The 13,035-nt window shown below is 40.2% G+C and overlaps 1 protein-coding gene across 1 annotated transcript in view; it reads left to right on the top strand.

The window, feature by feature from the left end:
- The window catches only part of metap1 (methionyl aminopeptidase 1), a 90,867-nt gene extending 83,496 nt beyond the window's left edge, over positions 1-7,371 (top strand). The window contains exon 11 of the mRNA XM_061895050.1: positions 7,056-7,371. Within this exon, the coding sequence (XP_061751034.1) occupies positions 7,056-7,222 (167 nt within the window). The 3' untranslated portion in view covers positions 7,223-7,371. The remainder of the gene's footprint in view (positions 1-7,055) is intronic.
- The last annotated feature ends 5,664 nt before the right edge of the window (positions 7,372-13,035 follow it).

The following is a 13,035-nucleotide window of genomic DNA, read 5'->3' as shown; positions in this document are numbered from 1 at the left end:
TCACTCTCACCCGCCCCCCTTCTTCTCCTCCCTACTTCGGACAGTTGAGATAACAGATAGTTATGTCTTCATTCCAACATTCCAAATTCAAGGTCTATGTAAAAGGCTCACACTTTAGCTGTTCTAAAATCTGACTAGGTAATACAAAGACAACCAAATCCAACAGTCCCCCTTCAGATCTTCTAAGAAAGATCTCCCAACACAACTACAATACTTCTAAAGCACCTACCTCGCATCAAAGTCTTAGCAAGCTCACACTAAAATAAAATAATAGTCACATTTGGGAGTTAGATAGAGGGAGGGGGTCCACGTCAAGAAAGGGAAACTAGCCATTCTCAAAAGTCACCACTTTGCCTAACTGGATGGTCTGAGGGAGGTCGGGGCAAGTTGCTCAGCAAGTTGCTCAGCAAGTCTCTCAAAAGCGTCACGAGTCAGGTTGGTCAGTCTTAACAGATTATAAAAACATAGTAAATTTGTTCTACATTTTTAGTAGCAGTCACAGGGAAAATAGCACCAAAGTTAGGAAGGTTCTCGAAACCTGCACAGGATTCACACCACAATTTATATTGGCTTGGGACCCCTCTTGATTGCCCTTTTACCTGAAAGTAAACACCACCAGGGTTTCTCATCAAATCAAAGGAGCCCCTTACACTCCTCCTAGATAGAACATGACGGCGTCGGCAGGAAGTTAAAAAGGCCGATGAAACAGGAGTTACAGGGGGTGTTAATTTGGTACCCACTAGGGTGAGTGGGGTCACCAGTCTAACCATAGCACAAAGCCCAACGGCTGACGTCGGGATTCAAATGTACAATCTGTGTTCCCCACAATACCAGAATATGTCAGCCCGTGCCCAAGGGCCTATTTTGGAGCCATCTATCAGTGTGGTGCACCAGGAAGGGTCAATGTCACCCAATTTGTTGGGAGACGAAGAGGGTCCTGTGAAGTGAAAACACATGTAATTCATTTTTTGGGCCACAAAGGGAAGAAGTCGGATGAAATTGTCAACAGGAGGGTACACACTATCCAACGAATTGCACCCTGGCGGCGTGGTTTCAGAAAACAAGGAGATAAGCCAGTTTGGGCCATTTGTGTCAGTCAACTTAAAAGGGGCGGGGTAAGTGTAGGGAAAAGGACTTCCAGCGGAACAAGCAACACAATCACCCATACTTTGGCGCCCTCTCGAGGACATTAATTTTGATAATCCCTTTAAATTCTTTACCAGTCTGGTCAACCCCTAAAACAACATAAAACTGGGCCAATTGGGCATGACACCCACGTTGGCATTTGTAAGGGCGAGGGGGTTCTGGGAACGATCAAAGTTCCTCTGGAAGGTCATCCCTTCCCGAGTAGTTTTGATGTAATAATAGGGGCCAGTGGGATTCCAATGCCCTGTGTACTGGGTTACCTGCTTTCACCAGGGTCACCACACCCTAGAGTATGTATTCTGCTTCCGACACCAATAGCTCAGAGTTGCGTCGTATCAAAAATAGAGGTTACTACCACGGTAATAGCTACTATGTCCCTCGCAATCAATCACACTGCACAGATAAAAAAACATAAGTCTTGCTGTCCCCCTTGATCCAGTGTATTTCAAGTCCGCCCTATGTTTTAAGACACTTGTCAGTCACTGTCGTCAGGAAGGAAGGACTGAGGCACAAGGACATTAGAACAAACCTAAGTACCAATCTGTCAGGGAATACTGCTGGGTGTAACATCCTGCCTTTCGTCTATCAAAATCAGAGTAATTCAGGTAACTAAACGGGGATAAACATCAAACTTTTCACTTATTGTGAAATAGTTATGCTAAAAAAACAGGTAAGAGAGATTATATAACATAGAGTATATAGGTTGATCTCAAGTAATGATAGCTTTGGATATATGAAACGGCAGTTGAGTAGGTCTGGTAGATCTACACGACGGTAGACGGCAGCTCAACGTGGGGAGATCTCTCTCTGCGTCGTCTTCTGGGTTGTGAGGCTATGTGTGTAAGTTCTGCAAGGGGACCGAGTGGGGGTCGGCAGTGACATCTGCCAGCCGAAGGGAGTGAGACGTCAGTTCCACGACCTCAAATGGACCGGTCCACCTGGGCTCCGTCCGCTTGCGGTTAATGACCTTGACCCTCTCGACCGGCGGAAGGGAATTTGGTGTGGCGGGCTGTCATCCTCAAATCTGCACAGAGGAACTGGCACATAATTCTGAATTTGCTCAACTTATCAGTTTGGTTTTACGCTGATTCCTCCTTCCACGGGTGGCTGGACCTGGGAAGGGCTGATCTGTGTGCAGTTCATAGGGTGAAAGACCAGTTTTGTTCATGGACATTCGAGTGGCCATTAAAGCAATGGTACTGCGTCAACCCACTTTAATTTGGTCTGTGCACAGATTTTAGCCAATGTGTTTTAATTCTTGTTCATTCTCTCGACCTTACCTAAAAAGAGGATGGTACACCGAACAAAACCTGTGTTTTAGTCCGAGATCCTTTTCGACCAAAGCTAAGTGAGCATTTTTAAAATGGGTGCCGTTCTCTGACTTAATCTTTTTGGGGTAACAATGTCGGGCTATTAGGTCATTAACAATCCTTTTTATTACTGATTTTGCATCCTCTTTTTAGGTTGTGGTTGCTTCCGGCCAACCTCTGTAATTGTCAACGCAAGTCAGCAAGTACCTTTTCCCTTGTACCTGATTGATCATATCAATGAAATTACAAACTTTACCCAGATGTTACCTCACCTCCTCCATATTCCAAATTAATCTAGTAAACCACTATCGATGTGCCACATCGTTATTTTCAAATTAAGTTTCGTTACATCTTTTTACCCACTAAAAAATGTTACAACTACTCCACTTCTCCCTTACCTCGCACTGACAGCAGTCTTGCCTACATCCAATCATGGCACCTTCTACATTCCTGTTGTGACCACCAAGAGAGTAAACATTGGGAAACTTAGCCACCCTGCTAACTTAAACAATCTCATTCCTATCTTCTTCTGATCAAAGCCAACATCGAAGCTTGTCAATAACATCATCAGTATGGGTCTGTTGATTGTCAGGTCTCTAAATAACTAATAATTTTTAGTCAATGCTTTTATTACCACTTCTAAATTTGACTTTGTTTTTACTTGAAAAATGTTAAAACTATGGAAATTGTCAGAGTCGGATGATTGTAGATTTTGTTGTAAGGAGTCTGATTCCACCCTCAACTCCTCCCCCTTCTGTTTCTGAAGAAGGGACATCAAAGGTGTTTGTAATACTTTTACTTTCAGAAACATCTAAAAAAAAGTTTAGCTGATAGTCAAGTAAATTATTCAACCTGGTGAAGGCGATAAAATATGCTTATATTTATATTGACACAAATACTAGAAAAACACTAACCTTATGGCGGATGCTTTTGCAATAGTACTTTGACATTCTACCACACCTGGTGGCCGCGTTAATTCGTTAAGTCAAGCTCATGTTGTAGAAAGTTGAATGATGCGGACACGTTTGTTACCAAATACTTTCTATTAGACTTCTGTCTTGACTAATTTGTGCATGTAATAAGCAACTATAATTATTTGATATGCTTAAATGGCATGTGTAGTTTTAGCTCAGCTGTTGTGTAGCTGCTATCTCCTTGTAGCCTACAGCCACAGTGTCCAAAGTGCAGCCCGTAGCTATGTGTTTAACAGACAACTGAAACAATTAATAATGTGGTATTTGTGTGGTTTCATCATTGGACCTAAGTCTTTAGTTTCCGTAGGGGGGACAGAGAGCAAGGGAACAATGGGGGACTGCATTGGTGTCCATCTTATACCATGCTAGTTGTTGCAAAGATATGTCAACGTGAGTAGCCACACCTTGAGTTCCAACATATACTATATATATATGATTGATTGATATATAAAAAGGAGTCAAAGGCCTCCTTATATGTCGTCTACTTGTGATCATAACATATGGCGGGTCAGGTGGTGGTGCACACGGAAACAGCTCAGTCAGCCAGGGTTTTCACTGATAGAACAGTTGCAGCAGGAGTTGAGGTACTCAGCAGGCGCCAGCCATGTTTGGTGCTCCAGGCTGTGGTATGAGCTCATGCTCATGGAGGTGCCTTGATAGTGGTGCCGCAGCTTGGTGGCCGTACCGTCAGGTAACACCAGGAAGGTCCCTTCTGTGCGATATTGAATGTCGGGGCACAGTTTGTAAAGCAGGTCATTACCAAGCAGGCACGGTGTGTTCAGGTCGACCACGAAGGGGTGCTTCAGTGTGTGTCCAGCAATTTGAACCGGAAGTGGTTTGGTGACAGGTAACATTCTTGTGACCTCAGCGAAGCCTTCAACCTTCAAAAGGGAAGCACACAGTTTCTTTGGTACCTTTGCATTCAGAGATGAGTGGGTGGCACCAGTGTCAATCACGAACTGATAACATTGTCCATTGACACTTATGTCCACCATGGGGCCTGGCTGCATTTCCGGCTGGGGCTTCTGTTGTGGGCGCCCTCTGCCACGCCTCCGCGTTTGCCTGGCGGCATGACGATATTTTTCATTTGTTTGTATTTTACTTGGTAAAATTTTTGATCCACATGCTGTGCATGTTATTATTTTTTACGTTTGTAATGTGCTTAATTTATTACAGTTTTCACGGTGAATTTGAAGGGAAAGGAAGCCTTCAAATAAATCAGTTCAAGAAAGCCATCGTGTCTGTGCTATTTGGAGGGAGTTACACGTTCTAACCTCACTAATGCCTTGCATCGTCTATATTAGATATATAACAACGGGCGGGTGTGGCTTTGATGAAATGTTGGTTCGGGTGGGTGGTGGGTGGATGATGACTTTAGTGATGCGGTTTCGGATCATATAGTTGCCTATCGACGCATCTCTATTACACTTACATGTTGCGGTTAATTGTTTTCTATTTCCATTTGTTGTTATTCATACTTTCTCATTTAATAATGTGATAATGTTAATGACAATTGGTGGATTTGAGTCTGGAAATGTTTTAAAATGCTCCCATTGGTGTTATTTTTTAAAGATGAAATGAATATCATCAGGACCAAATTACAGGTAGTTATCATAGTTTGATTATCCTCAACTGATGTGCTTGCATATGGTTTATTCTGTCCATGTGTCGCATCATCAACAACAAAACCTGTGAATTTGCACTCATTTCATTAATCGCACAATAAAGTAGACGGAAATAAAAAAAAATTCAGCATATTAATGTGCGTGCAGAAAATATGTCCCCACAATCATAAGTACAACATGAAAAGTAGAGATCATCAAAATAATTGTTTGGTGGGGTAGAAATGTCACAGAATACATCTTTGACAATCAAGGCAGCAACGTAACAAGCCACAATTTGTGTACTCTTCCTAGTATAAGCAGGAACATGGAAGTGTTGCCTCCTGAAGGAACTCTCCTGAAGGAATCAATAAAGTACTATCTATCCATCTATCTGTTTTAAATGGCCCATGGCGCTACCCTCACTATAGGGGATGCAATGAATTGCTGTTGCGACATCCAGTGGACAATTTGGGAACAGTTGTTCTAAAATTTCCACAAATTTTTATACTTCACAAACTCATTTTGCGGGCCGGATAAAACCTGTTCCCGTGGGCCAGACGTTTGACACCACTTATCTAGATCGTTTTTGGAGCTGGATTAATCGATGTAGAGCATCAATCCCTTTTATTGTTCATGTATCTACCAAACTGCCATTATCAAATATGGCAGGAAAGTCTACATCAAAACTAAAGGCTCCTATGGGCTTAAGCCCCATCTGGCCCACCACATCCTTTTATGTGGTCCACGAAATCCTTTATGTATAAATAGTGTTTCATCTTTATTGATAAATATATTAGATCTTTCCATTTTGACAAAGAAGAATGTACTACTTGCATATCTTCTACACTAGCTGACAGTAATATTGTTTTAGACAAAGTGAGTCAAAGGTACCGTATTTTTCAGACTATAGCTGCACCCACTACATTTTGGGGGGGGGGAATGTTCCGTATATTAGCTGCACAGGACTGTAAGTCGCAAATATATAGATTGGAAAATGAGTTGATCAGATAAAACAGACGTCATCGTCATGGACCTACTAGCTGCAAACTGCAGCTCTCAAATCAGCATAACAGACTAAACTTATTTATTTTGGCGAATTTACCAAACTGCAACAATACAATTAGAATGCCAACACAGACACTCGTAAATGTAATAACTAATGATGACGCTCACTTAATTACATTATGATAGCACGTACAAATATGCATGAAAACATTCCTACAGACATCACACATGGGACGGTTAAGTGAGTATGAATTGTTTTAGTTATTGTAAAACTTACAAATGTTGCTTGGAGTGTTGAAGAATCATAATGGATGACTAGTAGACTGAACAGCACCTGTACTTCTGGGTCAATGCCCTAAACAAAAAAAATATGGTAGATGTTCACCCCGCAGACCCTGCGGTGAGGGAACTCATTCAAAAGATGGCGCCATAGCATCAACAATAATAGCTTTTCAGTGTCTTTGCTTGAGTTTTATGAAAACTATTTGCATTATGGCCGTTAGCGAAGAAAAATCTTAAAATTAGCTCCACCGTTTTATAATCTGCAGAGTTCAATGCATAGGAAATAAAGTAACTACTAATCGTCTAGAAAGTACGGTAAGTCGAATGGTCCATTTCAATCCATTGCAATTATACAATACACTTTCTTGACTTGTTGTCAAAAAAATGCACTCCACAAACTGTCGACGACCTTGCTCACCATTACCCCAAAGAGCGAGGTAGCAGTGCTGCGACACTTTGCTGAGCGGAGTTGTGTCAATGAGTTACCAAAAACATTTAGAAAAACTATATATCTTTTAAATAAAATGTTAAAATAAAAAAATACTTTTTCTAAAAATGTATTGGTTTATATTGCGTTATTGATATTTTTCCCACCCCTACCTGTAATGAAAATTATTTTGACACCTGTCTGTAAAATGCTTTGAGTGTCGAAACAAACTCTTTATTGAGTAACCCTGTTCTTACCAGGATAAACTACTTGTGTGTGAACCAACAAGGCGTGTTCTATCTTTCAGGTGGCTGGCAAGATGACACTTGGCCCGATGGCTGGACAGCGGTGACCAGAGACGGAAAGCGCTCGGCCCAGTTTGAACATACCCTGCTGGTGACGGACACGGGGTGTGAGATCCTCACCCGCCGCCTGGAGGACAACGGTCAGGCTCATTTTCTGAGCCAAGTGTAGGCTGGACTGGACCTGGTGAACCCATGTGACGTCCAGCACGTGCACATCTCATACACACCAGTACATCGTCAGATGAGATACCGTGCTCCTGGAGTTCAGTGTCACTGTGCCTGTTGTTGTTTCAATTAAATATCAGTCCTTAAATTAAATGGAAGTACTTGAATGTGTCAAATGTAGATTGGTTTATTAGTGAAACGTGTTATTTCTCTAAAATAAATATTAAAATATTTATAAAAAAGAGCAATGTGAATCCTAAGAAGGTATGTTTGTTTTTTCACAAGCCTCGATCTCTGACTTGGACCAGAAGTAAGCAGCCATGAATGAGCATAGTTGCAAATGGCCAGCAGGTGGTGCAATCGCACATTACTTGAACATAGTCTAGCAGCATACAACATTAACAAGAACTTGTGAAAAATAAAGTGAAATGATGGTGATATGCTGCAGACCACGTGGAACACATTTGATTTGATCTGAAATACCACAAATTACTGTTACATTTGGCACGCATGAAACAGAATTTAAAAACTAAATGACTTGTTCTGAAACAATGTACACTATGCAGAATTGAACAAAAGCTATTGATCTATACTGAACAAAAATAAATGCAACACTTGTTTTGCTCCCATTTTGAGCTCAAGTTCTCCAACTTGTACTACGTACACAAAAGACCTATTCCTCAAATATTGTTCACAAGTCCGTCTAAATCTGTTTGTGAGCCCCTATTTGCCAAGATAATCCACCCCACAGGTGTAAACATGATTATTGCACAGCTGTGCCTTAGGCTGCCCACAATAAAAGGCCAGACTGAAATGTGCAGTTTTGCTTTATTGGGGATCTGGGGGGTCATAAAAGGAGTCAGCATCTGGTGTGACCACCATTTGCCTTACGCAGTGCCACGCATCTCCTTTGCATAGAGTTGATTGTGGCCTGTGGAATGTTGGTCCACTCTTCAATGACCGTGTGAAGTTGCTGGATATTTCCAGGAACTGGAACATGCTTTTGTATACGATCCACAGGATCCCAAACATGCTCAATGTGTGACATGTCCAATGAGCAGGCTGTCCATACACTGAAAAAAATTTGGAGTGCCATTTACCTAAAAAAAGCTAGGTAACAATTTCCACACAGAAATTCTTTGTAACTTTTACTCGGGAAATAGTCAAGTAAAGTTTACTTGCCAGCCAGAATTAATTTTTATTAAAAAAAACTAAAGTAAACATTACTAGAGATTTTCTTTCTTAGAGACAAAATGTACTCACTCTTTGATAGTAAATTTTACTCAAAACTACCTTTGTATCTACTTACAAATCCCTTATAAAAATGCTTGATTTTCAGGATAATTTAACTCGTTTTTCTTTACTTTATTCGGAGCAATATTTAAGTAATATTTACATAATATTTAAGCTCCCACCTACACCACTATTGTAATATGAATGTGTTGTATTTTTAACACGGCCTACTGTTAATTAAATTAAATTACCTTAACACATCTTCTACAAATATGAAATGATAACAGACTTTCAAACAAGAGCACTTTTATTACATTTTCCAGCAGCATTACCAGACAAAACATTATAAAACAGTGATTTTTTGTTTTAGAACATTCACAATAATGCGAACAATTACAGGTAAAAGACCCGATAAAATGTCCTGAATTGTAACTTTTAAGCAAAACAGCAAAATCTTTCAACAAGTTACATTGACAAGCGTCATGTACTGCTTCCACACAACAAAGAGCAGCTATATGCTAGAACAGCATATGTACACTGTGGAAACACTCACAGTAGAAGTTTATTTCGCAAAGACCGTACCTTGGGCGACATTTTCAGAACATCCAGCTATAGAAACAGCTTCTGAAACACTTCAAATGTATATTTCAGTTTCAGTGGGTAACTCAAGTTCATGGCGTAGATTAAGCCCATGAGCAGAAGGCAAGCTTTTGCCACGGTTTTGCAGTCATCCAGAACCTCTTTTCCTTCGACGATGACTGACACATGGGCAGCATTGTGGCCTTCCTGTGCTGCATTTCCACTGATGACGAGGATCTTGAGGACATGATGAACTGAGGCACCTACATCCTGTGAATAACACGATGTAGAACAAAGCCAGTTCATATAACCTACACATACAGAGACCACGGCATTGGTTAAGTGCTGGGGAAGTATTTAGGTAACTATTGATTTTATTTTATTTGATCTTTGTCTGGGTTAACCCAGGTTTGCACTTTCATTTGTCAGTGTACACTTGGGTCACTGAGGCAACCATCATTTTTTTCAACAAGATTGTCTAAAAAATCCAGAAGGTTGTTTGAAATACCATTTTTCATACTTTCAAAACATTTGCTTTTCAAACATTTCAGATTCAGAACCATTTGAAAAATTGGGACACATTGCAATTAATTGCCAATTTAAGTTAATGGCCTAATATTTGTTAATCTGAATACAAATGTTTTTCCTCATATATAGTGGCACATGTGACTTTTATGTAAATACATTATTACACAAAAAACAGTGGTTATAGTATTAGGTTGGAGAAGAGATACATTTACTATGGTGAGAATAATCATCAGAAAATCCCAAATTTTCAAAATGTACCTGGCAGTCTTTGATTAGCTCCTCTGCCGACTCTCGAAGGAACTCCATTAGGCAACGTATGATGAGATCTCTTCTGCCTTCAACATATTGCTATAAAACAGAGAAGCAAATTTATTGCAAAGAACATGTATAGGCAAATAGATACACAAAATTCACTATGCCATGGAAAAGGGCAACGTGATTGAATTGGCGTAGCGAAGTGGAAGAGTGGCCGTGCGCAACCCGAGGGTCCCTGGTTCAATCCCCACCTAGTACCAACTTTGTCACGTCCGTTGTGTCTTGAGCAAGACACTTCACCCTTGCTCCTGATGGGTGCTGGTTAGCGCCTTGCATGGCATCCCCCTAAATCAGTGTGTGAATGTGTGTGTGAATGGGTAAATGTGGAAGTAGTGTCAAAGCGCTTTGAGTACCTTGAAGGTAGAAAAGCGCTATACAAGTACAACCCATTTATTTATCATTTATATTAATTCATTTATTTAATTTGAGAGAGAGAGGGAGAGAGAGAGATAGACAGAGAGAAAGCGAGAGATATAGAGAGGTAGAGAGATCCCTAGATATAGATATAGATAGATAGAGAGAGAGAGAGAGAGAGATGATAATAGCTAGCTCAGTGTGTATGAGCCCAACACAAGATGACTGACACAAATTACATTAATGTCCCTGTAACTTTACCTGGCCAAGTGAATCCAGCATCGGTCTGATTTTTGTGCCTGCAACTCCGCCTTTGTCCTAAAAATCTCCAGGAGTTTGGGAGTGTGTGTGTGTCCAGTTTTGACAAAAAGGTTTGCTCCAGAAGAAGTGTTGTTATCCTAATGAACTCTTCTTTGATCTGAAACAGAAGATAAAAACACAACTTGATCAATATTAATTGCTAGAACAATTAATATTGTAGTCTCCCCAGTATAATAAGGGCATTAAATGTTTTGAATGAACAAGGGCAATCAGTGTGAAGGCAAGGGACTGACTGACTGCGGCCACCATTTCCATGTTTTAGCCTGTAGTGTTTTAACAATCCTATTCGCTTGTCTGATTCAAAACTACACATCTTTACCTCCATCTCATGTTGAGGCACCTGTAACTAAATCATATTGGTTTCATTAAAAAATTCAATTTAAACCTTCAACAGCACTAATTTGATCTTCCCTTGCGTAAGCTGTTGAGACCAAATTCCTGAGAGTCAACGTCCTTCAATATTCTGTGAAATATTTTGAGAAATTATATTATGACATATCTGTGATGTTTTTATTTCCCTGCCTTCTCGGTTGGTTGTGATTTGTCTCCTCAGCTCATTAGCCTCCAGCGAGGGGCGGACACTAGACACACCTGCAACCACTTCCCACGGAGTATTTAAGCCCGTCACCCACTACTGGTCCTTGTCGGTTAATTTTTTCTGTTCCTGCACCTCCCACGTGCATGTGCCTGCGTCGCTCCGTCAGATCGGTATGTTTCAATTCCACATCCGTGTATTTCCTAACCTTGTGATGTTTTATTTTCTAGCCTCACTGAGGCAGTAAAGACTTTTGCCTGCGCCCTTGTGCGTCCCGGCCTTCCCACTGCCAACCACTGTGGAACCGGCTTCAGTTAATGTACATGGTGTGCCCTTTATACCCCATCGCTTTACGTTTTTGGACTGATTAAATATATTCCCTTTTGTTATTCAAACTTGCCTCCCGTCTCTGCATCCCGGGGTCCCCCCTTCACCAGTTCTTAACAATATCATTAAAATACCACGTGTTGCAATATGAGAAATTAAAGCAAATGTTTATTTGAAGAACACTGACGACACAGAAAGTTCCCCTAAAATATTTTTGACATTAAAATGACCACGGATGGTGTGGAGTAAATTAACCTTGCTCCAAAATTACGAATCCCACCAGACAGGTTTAAGTTACAATTGATATATTTTTAGGTCCTGAAGAGGGTGTTCTTGTTGCTGCAATTTTGCAATTCAGTTTCAAACTTGCCATTTTTTCTCATTGGAATACTTGTTTAAAAATACTTGTTATTAAAAAAAAAAAATCACGCTCCCCCACAGTAACCACAAAACTGAAACCAATAGCATACTTTCTGAATTTAAAACAGCATGTCAACAACTGTTTATGAGCAGATATTACTGATATTTTCCGCAGATTATATTATATGGCAGGGAAATGGTTGGAGAGCAACTTAAATGAGAGACAGCAGATTGTTCGGATGGACCAACATCATTCTACACTCATGAACATAACCTGTGGAGTCCCCCAGGGGTCGATACTGGGACCCACACTATTTATTATATATATCAATGAAATATGTCAAGTATCAACACTGCTGAAATTCATCCTCTTTGCTGACGATACAACCATAACATGTGCTGGTGACAACGTGAAGCAACTTTTGACTTCTGTAACTGAGGAGATGATAAAGTTAAAAACTTGGTTTAATACAAACAAATTGTCTCTGAACTTAAAGAAGACCAAAATAATGCTCTTTAGCAAATGCAAAAGTAATATACCGATCAGGATTGTTATTGATGATACACCAATAGAATATGTTCAACAAAATTCATTCTTAGGAGTGGTGATAGATGAAAATATCTCATGGAAACCCCATATAAGTTACCTGAGGACAAAAGTTGCTAAATGTTTGGAATGATGAGGAGATTATGTCATCTATTGAACACCAATGCTCTGCTTTTATTGTATCATTCATTTATTATGTCATATTTAAACTATTGTGTTGAAGTCTTGGGAAATTGTTATAAATCACATCTACAACCTTTAGTCACTCTGCAGAAAAAGGCCATCAGGATTGTTTCCAATATTCACTACAGACATCATTCAAATCCACTATTTATGGACTTAAAGCCACTTAAACTGAACGATGTGATTAACTTTAAAACTGCTCAAATTATGTTTAGGGCATCCCAAAACTCTCTACCATTCAATATACAGAACCTATTCCATGATAGAGATGATCACCATAGTTACAGTTTAAGAGGAAACAACAAATTATATTTGCCTAAATTTAGAACAACTTTAAAATCAATGTGCATTTCAGTGCGTGGAGTCACTCTGTGGAACAACTTAAGGGACAACTTAAAAATGTGTTCTAGCATGATTCAATTTAAAACACTGTTTAAAAAAGAAGTACTGAAGAAGTACGAGGAGGAAAGAGAGTGATGCCCTCAGCACAGAGCGTTGGGAGAGAGGTGTGTGGTCAGAGAGTGTCTGGGCCCGT

Source organism: Nerophis ophidion, linkage group LG03 (genome assembly GCF_033978795.1).
Source record: "Nerophis ophidion isolate RoL-2023_Sa linkage group LG03, RoL_Noph_v1.0, whole genome shotgun sequence".
In the NCBI taxonomy this organism is placed as follows: Eukaryota; Metazoa; Chordata; class Actinopteri; order Syngnathiformes; family Syngnathidae; genus Nerophis; species Nerophis ophidion.
This window is presented reverse-complemented; position numbering and strand designations above follow the sequence as displayed.